Source organism: Marmota monax, unplaced genomic scaffold, assembly GCF_021218885.2.
Source record: "Marmota monax isolate L192 unplaced genomic scaffold, Marmota_monax_Labrador192_F-V1.1 WCK01_AAM20220418_F8-fsc00065, whole genome shotgun sequence".
NCBI lineage: Eukaryota > Metazoa > Chordata > Mammalia > Rodentia > Sciuridae > Marmota > Marmota monax.
In genome coordinates this window covers 8,040,373-8,063,956 of record NW_026694038.1, presented here as the reverse complement: position 1 = coordinate 8,063,956, position 23,584 = coordinate 8,040,373, and the positions used below count along the sequence as shown (strand labels likewise).

The following is a 23,584-nucleotide window of genomic DNA, read 5'->3' as shown; positions in this document are numbered from 1 at the left end:
AAACACAAATGATTTCCTTTACAAGACATTTAATGTTCACTTTGCGTGAACCTCACATATTGTTTGGATTTTACTGCCATCTAGTGCCTCTGAAAACATATGCTTATGTTTTTCACAAGACACTCCCAAAACTATGCATGAGCAAGTGTGTTTCTGCTTCTGGAATGGAGAACTTTTGTTCTCCAAATTGCTTTTAAATCAATATGAAGTAAATCTGGTTGTATTTTTCACCCTCTGTTTTCTCTATAGAATTATCTAGGTTTTCTTTGATCCCCCATTTTACACTCATACTGTCCCTAAGGCTTTCGTCTGGAGAATTCCTCAAGTATGCTGCATGAGGTGGACCAGTGTGCCCATTGCACAAAAGTATCTGTCTTAGGATGCAAGTGGTGGAGACTGAAATCCAGGGCATATTTTGTTCCAAAGTTGAATGCAGAGAGGTTACATCTGCTCAAGGGCAGGCATCCTTTCCGAATTTAATAATATAAGTTAGCAATAGCCCCGGTATCACTCCATGAAGTTTCCCATACGAAATTTGGGATTCCATTCCACTGTATCCTTCATTGTGATTCTCTTCTTCCAAGGTCCCAAGCCACTCGTTTCCGTTGGCATCAACCAGCTCCTTTTGACAAGCAACAGACATGGGCAATAGATAACGTCTATATCGGGGATGGCTGCATAGACATGTGTAGTGGCCATGGGAAGTGCATCCAGGGAGGCTGTGTGTAAGTAAATTTTGTCCTTTCTTCTGATTCACATCCCATCTAGGAGGTTTTCCTGAAACTGGTTTTTGTATTGCTCCCAAGCTACCTTGGGTTATACATTTTTCCTGAAATATGATATTGAGCTAACTGTGAAGTTGATGGGTATTATATATCTTCATTCTTGCTTAGAGATTAGGAACTGAACAACAGCTACCTTGTCAGGAGAAAGCTAAATTATAATTGGCTGTATTTTATTTCCTTCTGTGTTTTTGTGATACACTTGAGCCTTGAAACAGTCATTAGAAGAAGTTCAGGAGTTCAGTATGTTCTGATCAAAAATAATACATCATATATATTTTTCTCACTTAGGTATGAATATTTGTAATGATATGCATTTGTCATGATTTAATTGATATTCCATGTTGTTTGCATAAGAAAGTATATAAATGTCTGGTCAATTTACCAGGCATATTTGACAAAGAGGCCTAGTATATTATTCTTAGAAAGCTGTAGCATGTTTGGAAGAATATAAATAAAGTGTGTGTATGAGTACAACTGTGGGCACATTAGCACACAAATGCATATACTCACACTATAGCTTGAGCTTTATTTTCAAAGATTATACTTTTTGGTGGAGTAATATGGAGGAAAATAATGTTAGAGAATACATATTCTCTCCTCCACTAATCATCACATCATGAGAAGTCTTTCCTTTGATTAATGATCATAGCCCTTTTGCAGACTGACCTTGGAGACCCTTGAACCTCCCAGTTCTATGTTCACATCCCCTTCCATCCTGAACAGGGGAGTCAGTCCTTTGGTCAAAGATGGCAGTTACTATGCAAATTATCTTCAGATGCTTGCAACATGACCTCTTAGATTCTAAATTGACCCAAAGCCTACATTAAAAACATAAATTTTATAAATATAGGACCCACCAGTTCACCTTGTCAGCTGTAATCGTTTGTCAGCCATCCAGAGTTGGGTCATGGAGAGACAGGGTTTTATTTTTTTTATTTTTTTTTTTTTAATTTTTTATTGTTGGCTGTTCAAAACATTACATAGTTCTTGATATATCATATTTCACAATTTGATTCAAGTGGGTTATGAGCTCCCATTTTTACCCCATATACAGATTGCAGAATCACATGAGACAGGGTTTTAATATATTCTTTGAAGTCATTTATTTTTCTCTACCTGTAGCCCCCAAGTGTCACTATTTCAGGAAAGCCTAGAGGTAGTTAATTCAGTTTTTTTCTAACCTAAAGCATTGTTAAGGAGGGTAAGTGAATTCTGGCAAGCTCTGTGAAAATCAGTAACCTTTCATCATCCTGGACTAGGAAAAAGAGTTGACTTCACTAATATGAGAATACGCTTGCAGGGGTTTTGTTTGATGTTGACTTTTCCTTCCTCTTTCTCCACATCCAGCTGTGATGAGCAGTGGGGTGGCCTATACTGTGATGAGCCTGAGACCTCCCTTCCAACCCAACTCAAAGACAACTTCAATCGAGCTCCCTCCAACCAGAACTGGCTGACTGTGAATGGAGGAAAATTGAGTACCGTCTGTGGGGCTGTGGCTTCAGGGCTGGCTCTCCATTTCAGCGGGGTGAGGGCTTGGCTGTTGGTTACACATTTCTACATCCTTCAAGTTTTCCCCCAAATGGTTGAGTCTCTTTTGAAGTATAATGGGTAAATCAAGATGCAGAAGGTTAGTTACCCTAGTTGCCCTAAATGCTCAACATTGATCTGATCTTGCAACTTTATACAAATCAGAAAACGGTGATTATTTCCAGTATTTTCCTACCACAAATCAGTTCAGCCAATTTAATTATGCACAGTAGTATCAGTGCAGAGAATATTTAAGTACACATTTTTAAAGGACTTAAATGGATTTCAATCCTGGAAGGGCGAGCACTTGCACAGTGTGTGGGGGCTTCCATCTGGATATAACTCTGAAAACCCTTGAGCTTGCAACAGATATGGGATTTAAGGAGCCAAAAATCTGGAAAATGAGCTTTGATGATTCCTGAATGTATTAACAACAATTAATTCTTTCTGAAATTATTCAAGAAAGAATAATTGTCGGTAATTACTAGGCACTTGTATTTATAGCATATTATTTTGTGAATGACAGCAGCAATGTTGGGAACTTTCTTTAAGAAAATTTATAATTATTCTCCTTTGCTGCCAAAGATGAACTTTGTTTCAGAACACAGTTTCTCCAAAATCATGATTAGACAGGCAAATTAATTTTTTGAAAATAAAAAATTTGCTATTAACTCTATTTTTTTCTCCCATGCTCTAACTTTGAGTTTGCATTGGTCCTAATGAAGTGTATTATTTGTGTTTAGTATTTTAGCTTAAGAGTAAAAATAATAAAGTGTATAGGATTTTCATCATCATCAACATCAAGAACACAGTGTTTAGGATTCTCTTCCTGGAGTATGTGGACCTCTTAAGTGACCTAGATTTCCACATATTTTCAACCAAGAAATACCTACCTATAGACATTAATTAGTGAATGAATATAGATGACATTAAAATCTACTACAAATAAAAAGCGTTGCAACTATTATCTGTGATTTAACTAAATTATACAAAAATTTTCAAACATAGGCATTAAAATTTTCATATTAGGGGCTGGGATGTGGCTCAAGCGGTAGCGCGCTCGCCTGGCATGCGTGCGGCCCGGGTTCGATCCTCAGCACCACATACAAACAAAGATGTTGTGTCCGCCAAATACTAAAAAATAAATATTAAAAAAAAAAAATTCTCTCTCTCTCTACCTCTATCTCTCTCACTCTGTCTTTAAAAAAAAAAAAAATTTTCATATTAAAGTAGCCGTCCCAATGTGCTATTCCATTGATAGCTGATGACTTTTTAAAATATATATATATATATATTAGGGACTGGGCTGGGGCTCAGCAGTAGAGCGCTTGCCTCTCACATGTGAGGCACTGGGTTCCATCCTCAGCACCCTATAAAATTAAATAAACAAAATAAAGGTATTATGTCCATTTACAACTAAACAAAACATTATATATATAAAATAAATGCCATTCAATAACAAGAGACAGTTTAATAGTTTCTTTAACCCCACCCTTCACCTTGCTTATTAAAAATATATATAAAAAGAGCCAGGTAAAGTGGTAACACCTATATTCAGGGGGCTGAGGCAGGAGGATCACCAGTTTGAGGCCAGCCTGGGCAACTTAGTGAGACCCTGTCTCAAACTAAAAATGGCTGAGGATGTAGCTCAGTAGTAGAGCACTTACCTAGCTAGCATGTAAAAGTCCCTGGGTTCAGGCCCCAGTACCATAAATAAATAAATAGATAAATAAACAAATAAATTTATATATACTTTTAGATAAATACACATGTATAGAAAATCTCCTTAGAATATATGACCCTCTGTATTGAATACTGAAATTTCCATATAGTAAGGAAGTCTTGAATACTAAAATCTCACAGTTGAGCAAATGTTTGCCGAGTATTTACTACGTACTGGGCACCATGCTAGGAGCTGGCATAGCAACAAGGATGATAAGAAAACCAGAGCCACGACACGACTTGGACTACAAAGGACAGAAACCAGAGAAATTCTATAATCTGCAATCAAGATTCTTTTTTTTTTTTTTTTTTTTTTTTTTTTTTAAAAATGTAAAATAAGTTTATTCTGATAGCTTTCCAACTCAAATATATTAAAAATAATTACATTGTATACTTCAAATGAATGATTTATGTATATAAATTATATTACAGTAAAGATGTTTAATAATATTAAATTTTCACTATCAAAATGGGAAATGTTTTTATTAATCTATATTAATCTTTAGAAAAATTTTTGGATATTTTTGTTAAGACATATTTCAATAACCTGTGCACTATGCATAGCACATTAATTTCTCATGAATTCATTGGGAATTTATTTTTTTTTTTTTTTAATTTTTTATTGTTGGCTGTTCAAAACATTACATAGTTCTTGATATATCATATTTCACAATTTGATTCAAGTGGGTTATGAGCTCCCATTTTTACCCCATATACAGATTGCAGAATCACATCAGTTACACATCCATTGATTTACATATTGCCATACTAGTGTCTGTTGTATTCTGCTGCCTTTCCTATCCTCTACTATCCCCCCTCCCCTCCCCTCCCCTCCCCTCCCCTCCCCTCCCCTCCCCTCTTCTCTCTCTGCTCCCTCTACTGACATTCGTTTGTCCCCCTTATATTATTTTTCCCCTTCCCCTCACTTCCTCTTGTATGTACTTTTGTATAACTCTGAGGGTCTCCTTCCATTTCCATGCATTTTCCCTTCTCTCTCCCTTTCCCTCCCACCTCTCATCCCTGTTTAATGTTAATCTTCTTCTCCTGCTCTTCGACCCTACTCTGTTCTTAGTTACTCTCCTTATATCAAAGAAGACATTTGGCATTTGTTTTTTAGGGATTGGCTAGCTTCACTTAGCATAATCTGCTCAAATGCCATCCATTTCCCTGTAAATTCTATGATTTTGTCATTTTTTAATGCAGAGTAATACTCCATTGTGTATAAATGCCACATTTTTTTTATCCATTCATCCATTGAAGGGCATCTAGGTTGGTTCCACAGTCTTGCTATTGTGAATTGTGCTGCTATGAACATAGATGTAGCAGTGTCCCTGTAGCATGCTCTTTTTAGGTCTTTAGGGAATAGACCGAGAAGGGGAATAGCTGGGTCAAATGGTGGCTCCATTCCCAGCTTTCCAAGAAATCTCCATACTGCTTTCCAAATTGGCTGCACCAATTTACAGTCCCACCAGCAATGTACAAGTGTACCCTTTTCCCCACATCCTCGCCAGCACTTGTTGTTGTTTGACTTCATAATGGCTGCCAATCTAACTGGAGTGAGATGGTATCTTAGGGTGGTTTTGATTTGCATTTCTCTGACAGCTAGAGATGGTGAGCATTTTTTCATGTACTTGTTGATTGATTGTATGTCCTCCTCTGAGAAGTGTCTGTTCAGGTCCTTGGCCCATTTGTTGATTGGGTTGTTTGTTCTCTTATTGTCTAATTTTTTGAGTTCTTTGTATACTCTGGATATTAGGGCTCTATCTGAAGTGTGAGGAGTAAAGATTTGTTCCCAGGATGTAGGCTCTCTATTTACCTCTCTTATTGTTTCTTTTGCTGAGAAAAAACTTTTTAGTTTGAGTAAGTCCCATTTGTTGATTCTAGTTATTAACTTTTGTGCTATGGGTGTCCTATTGAGGAATTTGGAGCCCGACCCCACCGACTGTAGATCGTAGCCAACTTTTTCTTCTATCAGACGGCGTGTCTCTGATTTGATATCAAGCTCCTTGATCCATTTTGAATTTACTTTTGTGCATGGCGAGAGAAAGGGATTCAGTTTCATTTTGTTGCATATGGATTTCCAGTTTTCCCAGCACCATTTGTTGAAGATGCTATCCTTCCTCCATTGCATGCTTTTAGCCCCTTTATCAAATATAAGGTAGTTGTAGTTTTGTGGATTGGTTTCTGTGTCCTCTATTCTGTACCATTGGTCCACCCGCCTGTTTTGGTACCAGTACCATGCTGTTTTTGTTACTATTGCTCTGTAGTATAGTTTGAAGTCTGGTATCGCTATACCGCCTGATTCACCCTTCCTGCTTAGCATTGTTTTTGCTATTCTGGGTCTTTTGTTTTTCCATATGAATTTCATGATTGCTTTCTCTATTTCTACAAGAAATGCCGTTGGGATTTTGATTGGCATTGCATTAAACCTGTAGAGAACTTTTGGTAATATCGCCATTTTGATGATGTTAGTTCTGCCTATCCATGAACAGGGTATATTTTTCCATCTTCTAAGATCTTCTTCTATTTCTCTCTTTAGGGTTCTGTAGTTTTCATTGTATAAGTCTTTCACCTCTTTTGTTAGGTTGATTCCCAAGTATTTTATTTTTTTTGAAGATATTGTGAATGGAGTGGTTGTCCTCATTTCCATTTCAGAGGATTTGTCGCTGATATACAGGAATGCCTTTGATTTATGCGTGTTGATTTTATATCCTGCCACTTTGCTGAATTCATTTATTAGCTCTAATAGTTTCTTTGTAGACCCTTTTGGGTCTGCTAGGTATAGAATCATGTCATCTGCAAATAGTGATAATTTAAGTTCTTCTTTTCCTATTTTGATGCCTTTAATTTCTTTCGTCTGTCTAATTGCTCTGGCCAGTGTTTCGAGAACTATGTTGAACAGAAGTGGAGAGAGAGGGCATCCCTGTCTTGTTCCAGATTTTAGAGGGAATGCCTTCAATTTTTCTCCATTCAGAATGATGCTAGCCTGAGGCTTAGCATAGATTGCTTTTACAATATTGAGGTATGTTCCTGTTATCCCTAGTTTTTCTAGAGTTTTGAACATAAAGGGATGCTGTACTTTGTCAAATGCTTTTTCCGCATCTATCGAGATGATCATATGATTCTTATTTTTAAGTCTATGCAATCAAGATTCTTTATCAGTATTTTTTTATTCTCTTCCTTTTCCATAGGGTTGTAGTCGATTGCTGGTCACCGTGGATCTAAACCTCACCAATGCGGAGTTTATCCAATTTTATTTCATGTATGGATGCCTGATTACACCAAACAACCGTAACCAAGGTGTTCTCTTGGAATATTCTATCAATGGAGGCATTACCTGGAATCTGCTAATGGAAATTTTCTATGACCAGTACAGTAAACCTGGGTTTGTGTTCTGTTTTATCTCTAATAAGTAGTCTGTTGAGCAAAAATCTTCACCAAAGCTACTAGAAATCTGTGTCATGAAGAAAGGTTTCTGGATTGAATAAATAGCTGGTTTGGGTTTTTATTTTAAAAACAGTTATGTTGAACATGGTGGTGCATGCCTGTAATCCCAGCAATCTGGGAGGCTGAGGCAGGAGGATTGCAAGTTTGAGGCCAGCTCAGCAACTTAGTGAGGCCCTAAGCAACTTAGTGAAACCCTGTCTCAAAATAAAAAGTATAAAGTTATTTAGGGAGGTGGCTCAGTAGTTGAGTGCCCCTGGGTTCAATCCCCAGTCAAAAAACAAAAAAAAAAGGGTCTAGGGATGCAGCTCCATGGTAAAGCATCTCTGGGTTCAATTCCCACTTAAAAAAAAAAAAACAGTTTTTAAATCTCAGAATAAGAAGAAATATGCTATCATGAGTCAACAGTGAATAAACACAATGCAAAAACCCATAGAAATTAGTAAGTGTATGATGTTTAATTTTAACATTTTTGGAAAATGAAAACAGAAAAACAAATATTTATTTATATAGTATCCACTCAGTTTTAGAGAATTTTGGGCTAAAAAAATAAATAAATAAAATTAGATGTAAGCATTCTTAAGAAGTCTAGAGTCTGTTTTAGAACCCCTTATTAAACAACCTTGACTAAACACACAGCGTATGGGTCATTTAAAAAAAAAAAAAAAATTTATATTGTTTGTATGTAACAACAAATCCCACCATTATGTATAATTATAATTCACCAATAAAAGATATGGGGGGAAAGGAGAAAAAAATACTATCGTAGGGCCAAAAGCAATCAATGTAATCAATTACAAAGGTCGAAGTAATTATTAAAAAGTAAAAGGGCCTATTCATTAAAGTAGAAGGAAAAAGAAGAGGAAGAGGAGAGGAGGAAGGGCAGAAAAAGGAGGAAAGAAATACAACCCAATCAAGAAATACAGATAATAACCAGGAGGGGTGGTGCACACCTGTAATCCCTGTGGCTTGGGAGACTGAGGCAGGAGGATCACAAGTTCAAAGCCAGCCTCATCAACTTAGCAAAGCCCAACACAAGTGAGACCATCTCAAAATAGAATATAAAAAAAGGGCCTGGGAATTGGCTCAGTGGTTAAGTGACCCTAGGTTCAATCCTTGGTTTCAAAAAAAGAAAGAAATACAAAACATATGGGTAATAAATAAATAGAAGGAAAACCAATAGAGTGGAGAAAGGGATCAAGGGAAAGAAGAGGGGAGAGAAAAGGGAAGTATTGGGGTTCTAAATGGAGCAAATTATGTGATATATGTTTATGAATATGTTAAATGAAACTCTATGTATATCTATAATGCACTAATAAAAAAAAAGATAGTCCCTTACTATATGACAAGCCAGATACAGGTTAAAAATTGAGTAAAATAACAAATTTATAAATGATTATTTAAATTCAATATATCAGTTAAGAATAGGTTCTACCAATATAACCTGAACAAAAATTTTTTGCTCTCATGTAAATCCCCCCAAAAGTAGCCTAGGGCTGCCGGACTTCACAAGCAGCAGTGACCCCAATTCCTTCTATCTTCTTGTTCTGCTACACTTTGTGTGACTTTGATCTCATAATTCAAAAAGGGCAGCAGGAAGGATGAAGGGGCAAGAAGGATATGCTGTCTCTTTAGAGGCACTTCCTAACAGTAGCACATACTTCCATTCTCATTCCTAGAATTTAGTCACATAACCACACTCAGATGCAAGGAAGGCTGGATTTGTCTTTATTCTGGGGAACTAGTCATCTTGATAAAAAGATTGGCTCCTATTTGGAGGAAGAAAAAATAGAAGGGTAATGGAGGAAATGCCCGCAATCTCTACAAGCAAAATTTTAAATCCTTTTAATTTTAAATTAAAGTTGCAAATCATCTAAGGACTCCAACTGCAAGCTAAGTGGTACACAGTGTAACAGTGTAAAAAAAATGTACTCACCTATTAAGAGGAGATAATACATAAGTCAAGTAATCTGTTTCCCTGGTCTTTGGGGAGGACTTTATTGACTCTGAAGCATGAACACTTCAGCAGCATAAGCACAGGGAGAGGGAGCTGTGTTTCTACAGGGTGGAAGCATCCCATCTGATCTACTTAGTTCTCTGAAGGAGAAACTCATTGACCAAGGTGGGAACTGTGGTCATGATTTATTTAGACTTTCAAGCAGCCTTAAATAACTTTCTACCCCAGAAATTTTTAAATGTGGTTAAGGATTTATCAGAGAAAGAAAACTAATTTAGAAACAGGACATAAAAAATATTTTTTAAAAAATCATTGCTCCAGGGCTGAGGTTGTGGCTCAGTGGCAGAACGCTCACCTAGCACCTGTGAGGCACTGGGTTCGATCCTGGGCACCACATGACAATAAAATAAAGGGGGGCTGAAGGGATAGAAGGTGGCTCAGGGGTAGAGTGCTTGCATAGCATATGCGAGGCGCTGGGTTCGATCCTCAGCACCACATAAAAATAAATAAGTAAACTGAAAGTATTGTGTCTAACTACAACTAAAAACCAAATATATGAGGGAAAAATCATTGCTCCAAATAAAGAAGTACTACTGTAAATCCCCCCAGAAGCTGGTAGATTTCTGATATTGTTAATGTATTTGAAAATGTTAATTAAATGTGCTGAATCAGTGGGGTAAATTATAAGAAGACGTCACAAGACGTTCACACACACATTCACAAATGGAAGGTGGCAGATGAGAAGCATGAGGAAATGAACTTTGTAGAGGACTCTGCCTAGAGGCTGATGTCTCTACACTGGCAGGAATAACACAGATAAGGGTCTAAAATCCACACTGTACTTTTCTTCCCTGACATCAATACCCATTAGGTTGCCATGATCCAAAGAGTATACAAAATGATAGGGGAAATCAAAATAGTATTTAAAATCATAGTGTTAGAAACCCAATAAAAGCTTCCTAGCTTTGATGAATCTTCGTTGGTTCATGCCTGGAATACTGCCGATTATCCTGGGCACTGTAATCTCAAAGAAGACATAAAAAAGAGAGGAAGGAAAAAATAAAAAATACAAGATGATACCATGTAAACAAAACCAAAGTCATGAAACCTCTTTAATGTGAAAGGCAGATTCAAGTGACTGCCACTGAAGATCTCAGCTGGGGGTTCTTCTTGGGATGGACTTGAGCTGGTTGGTCCCACCCAGAAGCACTGAAAGGCAGCCTTTGAAATTAAAGAAAGCTAGATTAGCATAGATTTTAAAAAAAGAAATGATCCTTTATGCAGAGGAGAGTAAACCTAAGGAAACTATTTTCCACAACAGACTTTATAAATTGTGAATATACATTTAAAAGGGTTTGATGCTTTCCTGAGTTTTACTGCATATTTTGATTAGAGGATTTTTCAAAACCTTATTTCTAGCTAATAAAAAGTTCATGTGGGAGCACAGACTTATGTATTTCTTTGTCTTTGGTGACTAAGTCAGGAAGAGTATGCCAGGCTGGCTTATTATTATCTCATTTCTCATTTGGTATTTCTTCATAGAATGTTTTTGATACATCATACAATCAGGGCTGGGGTTGTGGCTCAGGAGTAGAACGCTTGCCTAGCATGCATGAGGCACTGGGTTCGATCCTCAGCACCTCATAAAAATAAAATAAAGGTATTGTGTCCATCTACAACTAAAAAATAAATATCAAAAAGAGCATACAAACAATGTGTGTCTATAACTCAGACACCTGATAGTATACACCTGAGAGTTCAAACATCCGTCACAATCCAGTGTCCATATTCCAATCCAGTTGCTGGCACTCAGGGGACTAGAATGAACACAAAATGCCAAGGGAAAGAGACATTCATACCAACCTTTGGGGACAGGGGCAACACCCTCAATATTGGCTGTGCCAACTAATGTGCCATGTTGTAGGCCTACAGATACCCCAGGTATTCAAAACCCTGTGGAGTCCCTCCAAGCCTGCCACAGACAGTTCCAGTAAGTGGGGAGTTCCAGGATGCTTGCATTTGTTCACATTCTATTTCCTCAATTTAGTGACTACCAAGACTGTAGAATCAAGCCAGTTAATTGTGGCTTTTAAAAATTATTTTATCTAGCGCCCTCTCCTATCTCGCCTGCCATGTAACATAAAATATCTATCACAGGTTGCTTGTGTTTTACTCATATATGTGACAAAGGTTTTCCTACCACCATCTTTTTCTCATAGGTTTGTGAATATCCTTCTCCCTCCCGATGCTAAAGAGATTGCTACTCGATTTCGCTGGTGGCAACCACGACACGATGGCCTGGACCAGAATGACTGGGCTATTGACAATGTCCTCATCTCAGGCTCTGCTGACCAGAGGACTGTCATGCTGGACACCTTCAGCAGTGCTCCAGTACCCCAGCATGAGCGCTCCCCAGCAGACGCAGGCCCTGTTGGGAGAATTGCTTTCGACATGTTTATGGAGGACAAAACTGCAGGTACTGTTCACTAACGCTAAATAAACTACAGTGGACACGCAGTCATTTGTGTGGGTCTTCTCTAAAGAGTGAAATGTGGGGGCTGGGGGTGTGGCTCAGTGGTAAAGTGCTTGCCTAGCACATGTGAGGCACTGGGTTCCATCCTCAGCACCACATAAAACTAAATAAATAAAATATTGTGTTCATCTACAACTGAAAAATTAAAAAAAAAAAAAGTGGACCCTTTCAGCTGCCCAGGTGGTGCAGAAACAGGGAAAAGTTGTCATCCTTTGCTCCTCACAACCTTCCCAGTTGACATTATAACTGAATCTTTTCTTTCATTCAAACTGGCTAGTGCATTTTAATAAATAGCACTTTGGGGGCTGGGATTACGGCTCAGCGGTAGAGTGCTCGCCTAGCATGCGTGGGTTCAATCCTCAGCACCACATTAAAAAAATAAAAACTAAATGAGTGGAATAAAGGTATTGTGTCCAACTACAACTAAAAAAAGTAAATATTTGGGGCTGGGGGTGTGGCTCAAGCAGTAGCACTTTCGTGCCGCCTGGGTTCATCCTCAGCACCACATACAAATAAAGATGTTGTGTCCGTCAAAAACTAAAAAAATAAATATTAAAAAATTCTCTCTCTCTCTCTCTCTCTCTCTCCCTCTCTCTCTCTTTAAAAAATAAATAAATAAATAAATAAATATTTAAAATAAATAAATAAATAAAATAAATAGCACTTTATAATTTTATGAACAGTGATTTTCTCTTCTTTGAATATTTTCATTTCTATATTTTCTGTTTTCCACTTTCAGTAGAAAGCCAATATTTCCTGGCTACTTGTTTTAATATCCAAAGATAAAATGTGTCTGACAGACACATTTGTTACTTTCATATTTCAGAAAGAATCCCAGGTTTTGCTTGTCCTGGGTCCTGCCTGTTATCCTTCCTTCTCAATAGGGGCAGTTCAGTGATACTGAACACTAGGAAGGACCTCTAAATACTATTCTCATGTGTAATGTATTGTTTTCTTTAAAAAAAAAATTTAGTTGTAAGTGGACACAACACCTTTATTTTATTTATTTATTTTTATGTGGTGCTGAGGATTGAACCCAGTGCCTCACCCATGCTAGGCAAGTGCTCTACCACTGAGCTACAATTCCTCCAGCCCTATTGTTTTCTTTTTATTTCATACCATTCTAGTAATGTTAAGTGGCGTTATGTATTAAGTATGTGCCTTTGCTGTGCTTTGGTTATACTACAGAAAACAGCATTTTCATAAAAAGTAGTGATCTTTAATTATGTATCTCATACTAACCCTGCAAATGTATCTAAATGGTAAATTTAGATACACATCACTGTAGCTATGCACACAGGGGATCATGTTTTATATTCAGTTCTAGCATAACAACCTGGATAATTTTAAAATAATAAAACTGGGAAGAATCTTCCAGGGGAATGATGCTTATTTATATAGGGGAAAAAATTTGAAATGTGTGGAGTTTTAAATACTTAAAATACTTAATTATTAATGCTTTATTGTAAAAGCAATGTGTGTTCTAAATGTGAGATTGATAAAATGCAGAAAATCATGAGAATTAAAATAAATATCACTTAGGGGACGACCATTATCAATATTTCAGCATATTTTCTCAGAGTATCATTTTTCCTTTGTCTTTATGTAAACATAACAAAATTATAATCAAATCATACATATATTTTGTAACCTGCCCTTTTCATTTAGAATTGAATGCTGATTTTTTTCCTCATGTCCTTAAGAACATTTTAAAAATAAAATTTTAATAGCTTTATAATATTTAATCATAGTTTATTCCTTTGATGTTGCTGAATATTTAGGTTAATTAATTTCATCTCATTTATTAGTATAGCATGCGGCACTATGGTGTAACTGCAAATATTTACTATAAAACCACACTTGCAAATAGAAAAAGTTTAAAATGTCCCTCCTCATTAGCAAATAGTCTTATTCTCTTAAGAAGTTTATTAAGATTTGCTTATGTAAATCTAACTGAGAACTTTGCTAAGTAACTCATTTATTTTCCCCTGTGCAGTGATTTCCATTAGGGAGTTTAAGAATCTGAGAATAATTTTAACACTGCTTCTATGTGAATAAAAGCAAATACAGACTAATTTTTCAAGTACCTTACTCGTGATTTTTACTTTAGAATTAATTGGTGATATACAATTGAAGGAACAAATTTTCTGGCTCCTGTCTGTCTTACAAAAAATGGAATTCCTAAAAACCGGAACATCTACTTACAGAATAGTTTCTGATATTGCAGAAGAGATTGCTGAGTTAGTTGATTAATCCTCTTTCATCAGGATTGCAGAGTTCTAGCATAAAATGAAATATGTACCATAGAATAAACTGGCTCAGAGTATTCTAATTGGAATTCAAATTTCTGTGCACTTTGACTCTTGAGTCCTATATCTGTGATGTAGGATTAAATGTGTCTCCAAATCCCTCATAGTGGAGACACAGATAAGGATATTGCAGTAGCCATTTGAATCCCAGAGATAAGCTGCTTGTTCTACAGGCACATGTTATGCTCAGACAAAATCAAACAGACACACCATGGGTGAAGCCTGAATTACAATGAAATTGCTTGGTCTCTTCTCTGGATCCTCTGAGGCCATCTGACTCTGCTGCTTGTATCCTGGCCCCAAGCCTCCAGTTACACTTGTTCATCTCCATTGTAAATGTGGGGCTAACCAGGAAACTTCTAGAGAAAAGTTGGACCTGTCAGATCAAAGTATATCATTAGATGAAATTTATGATATGTTTAATTTCTAATCATTCTGGGATAAAAATTAGTAAAAACACCTATACCTCTTCCAAAAGAGAAAGAAAATCGTGAGGGGTGTGTATTTAAGAGAAAAAGACTCAACACATAAGATATATTCTGGACTAATCAATTAATTATCTTGCTACTTAAAGTTTACTTTAGAGTCTTCCAAATCTATCCCATCAGTTTTTGTTTTGTTTTTGTTTGTTTTTGTTTTGAGTACCTTTCTTCAAAGAGTTACTGTTGATCTGGTTTAGAAGAAGAATCAAGATTTATTTAAAGAAATAACTAGAATACTTAAAAATCCATACCTAAATATTCAAATATGAAGAGGATTGTTGACTTAAATTTACAATAGCATTATTTTAGAGATAAACTGAGTTTCTAAAATAATCTTAGCTTTTGCCAAATTAAGTATAGCTTCACAGTTCAGAATTAAAAGTAGTCTTTATAACAAACTGTACAATACAAAGATTTAATTTTTCTCAAAAAATTTCTGGGACCTCTCCCCAAAATCATCTCAGTAAATAGGGTTTTTTCCAGGATCTGGGGAAGAGGGAAATGGAGAATCACATATAATGGGTATAAAGTTTCTGTTATATAGATGAATATGTCCTATTATGTATTATGTACAACAGTTAAGAATATGATATTGTGCACTTAAAATATGTTGAATACAGTATCTCATACAGTATCTTCTTATTCAAAAATAAAACACATACACATGCAACGCACACACACACACAAGAGAACATAAAGAAATATTTGAAAGTGATGGTATGTTTACCTTGGTCATGGTGATGGTATCACACATGTGTGAGTATATCCGAACTTATCAACTTACGTATATACTAAATGTGTACAATGTTTGAGCCTCATTTATACCTCAATAAGGCTACAGAAAAATTTTATTACTATCTTTCTAACTATACAGATAATACTACTAGAGTTAAGTAGAAGCAACTAACTCTCTTCCTCATCATGTTACTAAAAATTCTTTCTCTCTTTCAGATGCTGCTTACAAAGTTAAATCTGTCAAAAAATTAGATAAATATTTCCCTTTGATTTTTCACTTGCAACACATCCAATACAAATCTGCTCTTTTTCTTTGCAAGTGTAGACTAATTCCATTACTTATACTTGTCTGTGTACTAAAAAAGATAGTGTGTATATCTCAGTAATCCCAGTATCCATGTTCCAAAAAACAGTATATTTACATTAGTGGGATTGTATGTTACATACTGTATGTAAGAGAGGTTTTTACTTAAAATAATTCTAATTCTTGCAGCCGTACCTGAAATAAAAATGTTAGTTATGACTGAAGAAAATAATTCTTAATCTTGCTTAAAGTGAAAATTTACTTAAAGCACTTTTGTCATAAGATTTTTTCTTTTTTTTTTTAAGTGAATGAACATTGGCTATTCCATGATGATTGCACAGTAGAAAGGTTCTGTGACTCTCCTGACGGTGTCATGATCTGTGGCAGTCATGATGGACGAGAAGTATATGCTGTGACCCATGACCTGACTCCCACTGAAGGCTGGATTATGCAATTCAAGGTGAAAACGTCATGGCCTTGATTACATAAATAACCATACTTAAGCAATATAACCAATCAAAAACACCATAGAGACAAAGATCACCTAATATTTCATTGACTTAATACATAGCTTGAAAAATAAAATTTAATATTTAGGTAACATTCAACTCACTCACCTATATATTGCTTAGTGATTACAAATATTTCATTTCTGAACTATTTCAAGGTGAATCTTTCATAAGAGTAATTGTGTTTCTGCTCAGGATTAAATACTGATAGAACAAAATATTGATAATAAAAAATGTAAGATACTGATTCCAACTCCCTGACTTAAATCACTATATACCTAATCCCTTAAGAGGAGGCTCCAATGGTTATTCTTTTCTTTTACAAGAGCATTTGGATGTTTCTAGAGGAAGGAAATTATAGAAAACAAGCATGAGTAGAATTCATGCCAGGATCAACTTTGGCCAAGATTTTGGTTAAGGTTTTTTGTCAACTGATTTATTTGGTCTACCTAAATCTCACTTTTTTTAGGGAAAAAAATCACATTATGGCTGTCTCCATAAATGAAGGGTGCTGTGCTTTATTAAAAGTAACTTCTATTCTCCTTCATGCATCTAACTTATAGTCAAAAGTGATTTATTGAGAGTCATAAATTGTATGACAAAATAATAAAATTGGTAAAGCTGTTAGCAATCCTTCTTGGTCAAGTATTCTGCCAAATAAAAGTGCCAGGACATTAACAAAACAATTTGTAAGAATAACCCAGGCCTTTCAAGGCAATCAGCCAGCATGGCAAAAGCACAGGTTTCAGCTTCTCTCCAAACCCCCTCCACAATACATTTGGCACTTTTTATAATTTGTCACCTTGGGCAACTTGTCCACCTCCCCTGTCCATTAGCAGAACAAGTAATGAACCTGAAAATACAGTATGGTGTATACCAAGTGTTTAGCAGCTTTCTTGCAGCCAAGTCCTTGGAGCAGAAATATGTAATACGGTTTTGATGATCTTGATGTTCTTTTGATTTTCTGTTTACTAGATCTCTGTTGGATGCAAAGTATCTGAAAAAATTGCCCAGAATCAAATTCATGTGCAATATTCTACTGACTTTGGTGTGAGCTGGAATTATCTAGTCCCTCAGTGCTTACCTGCTGACCCAAAATGCTCTGGAAGTGTGTCTCAGCCATCTGTATTCTTTCCAACTAAAGGGTGGAAAAGGATCACCTACCCACTTCCTGAAAGCCTCGTGGGAAAGTAAGTAGAAAATGTAAATTCAAGACTGAATTCAAGCATCACATCCAGCAGTTGATTAGGAACACTGTCATCAAGTCAGAAATTATGTGTAATTGTGTGGAAAGTGTTCTCAACATCCCTAAATCTTAGGGTGCTCTAATCAGTGACTTCCATGATGAGCTGACTGCATGAGACCTCAAGTTGCAATCCTCAGACTTGAGAAAATGATCCTTGGCATATCCTTCCATTTTCCACACTATCATCACTTGGAAACAGCAATAGTGATGGCCTTGGAGCCAGATGAAAAGGTGTATGTGACCTTATTGACCTTGTGGACTGTAGTCCACCATGCACATATGCTTTCTACATCCATAATAGGGCAAACTGCAAATCCTAACTCTTTGTGCTATTTGTACAAGTCTGGCTTGTAGGTTCCATTTTTTTCTTATGAAAACATTGTGTTCCGCACCTGCAGTGAAAAGTAATTAGCTTGGAGCAGTGGTGAGCCAAAGTGGTCAAACCATGCTCTGGAAAGTCTGTGGATATGTTAATTTAAGGTAATTCCAAAAGAGTTCCCTTCTACTATAAAATTAAGACAAGAGACACATTAAACAAAATGACAAGTGTACCTCTACTAAATTAATCATATAGTCTAGCTAAATGAAAAGCCTTCTTGTGAAACAGATTGTGATATATGACCAGAACATACAGAGCTTTTGAATAATGTGCATACACACAGCTTTTCCAGTGTCCTGTAGTTATCACTTACTATATGACCACTCACAGCTTCCTGGAATACATTTGCTGGAATGAATCAGTTAGCATGCTAGGAAGCTAAATCAGGATGTTTTCAACTACAAGTAACAAAAATTTTAAAACCAATTCAAATTGGCTTAATTAGAAATGAAATTTGTTTTATCTTTGATGAAAGAATCCAAAGATAAATGGACACTGGGATTGGTTGATTTGCAAATACACATGTCTTCAAGGATACTATTCTTTCTTATTCCCTTGTTCTTTGCTCCTCTGTCCACAACAATGGTGTCATACTCAGCTCTCGGGTTGATTCCACTTTTTCTTTTCTTTTTTGGTACTGAAGACTTAACACAGGGGTGCTTGATCACTGAGCTACATCCTCGGTCCTTTTTGTTTTTTATTTTGAGATAGCATCTCTCTAAATTGCTCAGGGCCTCGCTAAATTGCTGAGGCTGGTCTCAAGCTTGCAATCCTCTTGTCTCAGCCTCCCAAGCTGCTGGCGTGCACCACTCCACCCAGCCTGATTCCACTATTGAACATAAGATGACAACCAAAAAACAGGAGCAGAATGCTTCCTTTCCTATGTCCAGTGGGAGAGAAAGAGAGTTGCTTTATTTTCCAGTAGATCCAGAATGAGTACATCTTTGCATCCCATTGGTACAAATTAGCCTATTCCTGAGCCGCTTAATAGTTAGAGAATTCATAATCCAATAATATCTCATATGAATCATCTGGGATGAAATGGATGCTGGGGAACACCTCAGTACTCACTTGTTTCCCCATCCTATTCCCTCTTCCTTTTTTTCTTTATAATGAGGTATAATTTGCATCCAGTAAAATGCAGACATCTTAATTGTTAAGATCAATGAGCTTTTACTCTTGTGTAACCCATGTTACCACATCATAAAACAAGATACAGAACATTTACATAACCCCAGAAAGTTCTTTCATGCACTTTGTACTCTTTAAACCAAAATTGTGTGACTTATTTTAATATAGGGTTAATTGTGAGCCTTGTTTTACCCCCAGAAGACAGAGGAGAACAATGATAAAATTTAAAATCTCAGGGAAATTAGCCTTTAATATAACCCTTTTCTAATTAGCATAGTTACTCTGAGAATATTGATCAGGGAATTCAGAAGTTGCCGTTTTCCGGCTGCCTGAGGGCTGTGTGATATGTGGCAAGCTCTGTGAAAGGCTTCGCTCTCCTTCTGTACAAGTTCAGAAATGTAATCAGTGAATCTAAGTTGCCTTACAACCACCGAACTGCAGTTCATAAAAACCTGATCTATGAAAGTTATAGCTCTGTATTTTAAAACATTCCTATTGCTCACATGGAGATTCCACTGATTTCATTTTGTTTTGCAGGTTTGCTCAGATATAGTAAAATTTAGTAGAAACCACCTTTACAGCTCCATGACTAGAAACAGAAAATGGTGGTCAGAAAATGTTTTTTATTAACTCATTTCATCTAGCAAGAGATTCTTAATTTTTTTCCCTCCAGTACTAACTATATATGCAGAATAATTGACTTAAAAAATTAACTTTTGTTTTGCCAATAGTCCAGTAAGGTTTAGGTTCTATCAGAAGTACTCAGATATGCAGTGGGCAATCGATAATTTCTACCTGGGCCCTGGATGCTTGGACAACTGCCGGGGTCATGGAGATTGCTTAAAGGAGCAGTGCATCTGTGATCCGGGATACTCTGGGCCAAACTGCTACTTGACTCACACTCTGAAGGTAATGTTAAAGCCCCTACAGAAGCATTTATTTTTATTAAAGGTCATGCCTAGGAACCAGTTTATGTGTATGATTATTGATCTAACACGAGATTCTTTGGGTACCCCAGGAAATAAATCCTTTGGACAGAAACTAAAAAATATGTCTTAGGTTAATCTTAGATACAAGAATATTAGGAACAACAATTTATGCAATTCATAAAATAAGTCAGACTATATGGGTTAAAGAAGATGAACACTTTGTTTCCTTTTTTTTTCCAGGGATTGAACCTAGGGATACTTTTATATTTTTTATTTTGAGATAGAGTCTCACTATCTCACTAAGTTGCTTAGGGTCTTGTTGCTGAGACTGCCTCAAACTTACAATCTTTCTGCCTCCATCACCCAAAAATGGGAGCAGGTTTCTTTTTTCTTTAAAGCTTAATTTAAAATCAATAGTGAATTCTTTCTTAAGCCTCATTTTTTTTTCCAATTAACGCACCATTTGAATAAGGCTGTTGTTGTTGTTGTTAAATAAAGCAAATAATATAGACATATTATCACAAAAGATCAAATTTTCAAGCAGGATTAAATGAATTTTAGTTCATAAAATTCTATGTTTTAGTTTGTTGACTGCTGAAATGTGGTTGTATATAAAGAATAAAAAGGTCATTTTTGGAGGTGTTAGCTGTTCCATCATTATTTAACATGCAAAACAAACACAGTTGCTCAACACAGTTGCCATATACACATTTTATTTCTGCAAATAAGTATAAAGCATTCATCATTATGGCAACAGAAAAATGGCTAAGCGATAAAGCACAAGTGATTAAAATCCAACAACTGAGAGGCAAACGATGTAAACAAAGCCTGTTCTGTCATTTTTGTTTCCTCCAGTACTTCCACAACTTTGGAATTGAAAAATATTAAAATTAAAATTGAAACGATGCTCACTTATGTCTGAAGATGTTAGTCCATTGTCAACAAATGGAGTTACCACATGAGAAACATAGCTTTATAGCCATGGGTAGTAAATAAACAAAAAGAATCTAGTCTTTCACAAACATGCCAATTTCATTAGTATTCCTAGGTTGGATAAGAAATTACACAAATCTAAATGGTGAATTCTGATTCAGACCCTTCTAATGAGAATCTGGACAGTCAACCACTCATTTCTTCTAACTCGTGCTCTTTCATATACACCTTCATTTATAAAAATTATGTTCATTTGTCACCCTTAGTGAATAAAGTAAAACTGACATGTGATTGCATGTCTTTAATTATAGAGCTGACTGTGTTCTAAGTTTGAGGAAAAAGAGGGTCTATTTAAATCATTTTAACTAGCACAGAAAAAAATGTCATTTTTTTTCTGGATACAATTACTGAAATCACAACTCTAGCAAACAGTTTTTATTAAATATTTTCATCATTAAAAAAATTATCTCACTGGGCATAGTGGCACATGCCTATAATCCCAGCAGCTTAGGAGGATCACAAGTTCAAGACCAGCCTCAGCAATTTAACAAGACCTTAAGCAACTTAGAGACCCTGTCTCAAAATAAAAAAGAAAGAAAGAAAGAAATGGCTGGGGATGTGGCTTAGTGGTTAAGCACCACTTGGTTCAATCCCTGGTACCAAAAAAAAAAAAAATTATGTCAAATGAATGAAAAATTATATTATGGACAAAATGAATGTACTGTGAACAGAAACAAAAGAAAATCTTGGCAATGATATGAGAGAATAAGCTAATTTGGCATAAACTGTAGCTGTGCACCTTTATTACTCTTTGGAATAAAGTCTCTTTAGAAAATAGACTATTTCTAATTGTTGGTCATTTTTAGTTAAAAAGATAAGCCAGAGACTCAGGGAAAATGTTTTATTTTAAGTTTCAAGTATTTCTCCCCATCACCCTGCAACTTGGCTCTGATAAAACATGCAAAAAGTATGTCCCATGGCCTTCTAATTCTAAAGTTTCTTTTAACTTTAAACAGAAAGCTTTGGTTTCAAATATCCTTCCCTAACCATAGAAGCATTCTAGGTTCACTGAATGCTAAAAGTTGAAGGGTTCTGGCTGCCTAAGGAGTCTCTGAAGTCAGGGGCCACACACTCCAGGACAACCCACTGGAGAATGTTGAGGGGAAAGCATGAAAGTCTGCCTATATTTTATTTTTCTAAATTTTTATTTTTACACATGTTTAATAATATAATAATAACTTACAACAGTACTTCTGTATGCTGTGTAAATTAATATATGTATTTGGAGTATGCACTTGAGTAAATTTTTACAAATGAGAATGTTACTGTTGTTGACATTACAATTGTTTGAGATTTTTAGCTAGACTTTACTTTCTAATTATTAAGCATTATTTAAGCAGTTATAATGATCTTCAATATATAGTGGAAGAGAAAATTGTGGAGATATCCTGTTGGCTTTTTAAAATATCTTTGGTAAAGCACTGAAATCAGTTCCTATTTGTTTTAAATTCAATTAACTCTGTATTGTCTTAAGTATTCTATGGGTATTATCTGAATTTTTTTTTCTTAAGCAAATTCCACTTACTTATTTTTTCAGACTTTCCTGAAGGAGCGCTTTGACAGTGAAGAAATCAAGCCTGACTTATGGATGTCCTTAGAAGGTGGAAGTACTTGTACTGAGTGTGGAATTCTTGCTGAAGACACTGCACTCTATTTTGGGGGATCCACTGTGAGACAAGCTATTACTCAAGATTTGGATCTCAGAGGTGCAAAGTAAGTCAATGTTTAATTATTTTTATTGCAACATAGCAAATTAGCCCCAAAGCAACAAACACCTGTGGAAGAAATTGTTATCTAGAATTTGAGCAGGGTGTGTTCTAATTCCTTATTCTGATAGAGAATATGTGCTTGCATTTAGATTCCTGCAATACTGGGGACGCATCGGTAGTGAGAACAACATGACCTCCTGCCATCGGCCCATCTGCCGGAAGGAAGGCGTGCTGTTGGACTACTCCACTGATGGAGGCAGGTTTTAGGGGCTAATGCCACACCTTCAAGCACATTCCCAAATTACATCCAACATCCTTCAGAAACATCTCAGCAAAGCTTTGCTCACAATGGCAATCTAAAGAGTGACAAAGAAAAAGCTAAAGATCTCGCTCCCATTACATGTTCCGTGCATGTGACTTCTGTATTAGGCAAAATCTACCCAAAAAAAGGGATCAAGAGAGAAATCACATTAAAAAAATAAATAAACTCCAAACTTTATTAATGAAGAAAATCCCCACTAGCTTAGCTAAAACTTGCTTATAAGTGACATAATTAATAAAATCTAATGTGCTTTTCCAAGCAAAAGATAATTTTTAAACATTTTAAAGCATGTTTAAAATTTTTGTGTCAATAAGCAAATTGTAAATGCTACAGAGATCTACAAGAAAACCTCATTACTAGCAGTGAAAATATTCTGAATTCATGAGTCTGTCATAGAATAAATTCTGTTTTATTATTCTGCTCAACAAAATTCTGTTTTATTATTCTGGAGTAGCTAAGTAATAGACCAGCAATACCATGAGGTCTTTAGAAAACATGATATAACAAACACATATCATTCTGAATAACTAGTTGATAGAGGAATCTAAAGTATTTAGCCTTTCAAATG

At 35.9% G+C, this 23,584-nt stretch overlaps 1 protein-coding gene across 1 annotated transcript in view; it reads left to right on the top strand.

Annotated features, from left to right (window-relative positions):
* Nucleotides 1-23,584, top strand: part of Reln (reelin) — a 473,157-nt gene that overhangs the window by 425,770 nt on the left and 23,803 nt on the right. The window contains exons 47-55 of the mRNA XM_046464128.2: nucleotides 585-725; nucleotides 2,133-2,310; nucleotides 7,226-7,419; nucleotides 11,655-11,911; nucleotides 16,104-16,258; nucleotides 17,283-17,497; nucleotides 19,795-19,972; nucleotides 22,523-22,698; nucleotides 22,844-22,950. Of these exons, the coding sequence (XP_046320084.1) occupies nucleotides 585-725; nucleotides 2,133-2,310; nucleotides 7,226-7,419; nucleotides 11,655-11,911; nucleotides 16,104-16,258; nucleotides 17,283-17,497; nucleotides 19,795-19,972; nucleotides 22,523-22,698; nucleotides 22,844-22,950 (1,601 nt within the window). The remainder of the gene's footprint in view (nucleotides 1-584; nucleotides 726-2,132; nucleotides 2,311-7,225; nucleotides 7,420-11,654; nucleotides 11,912-16,103; nucleotides 16,259-17,282; nucleotides 17,498-19,794; nucleotides 19,973-22,522; nucleotides 22,699-22,843; nucleotides 22,951-23,584) is intronic.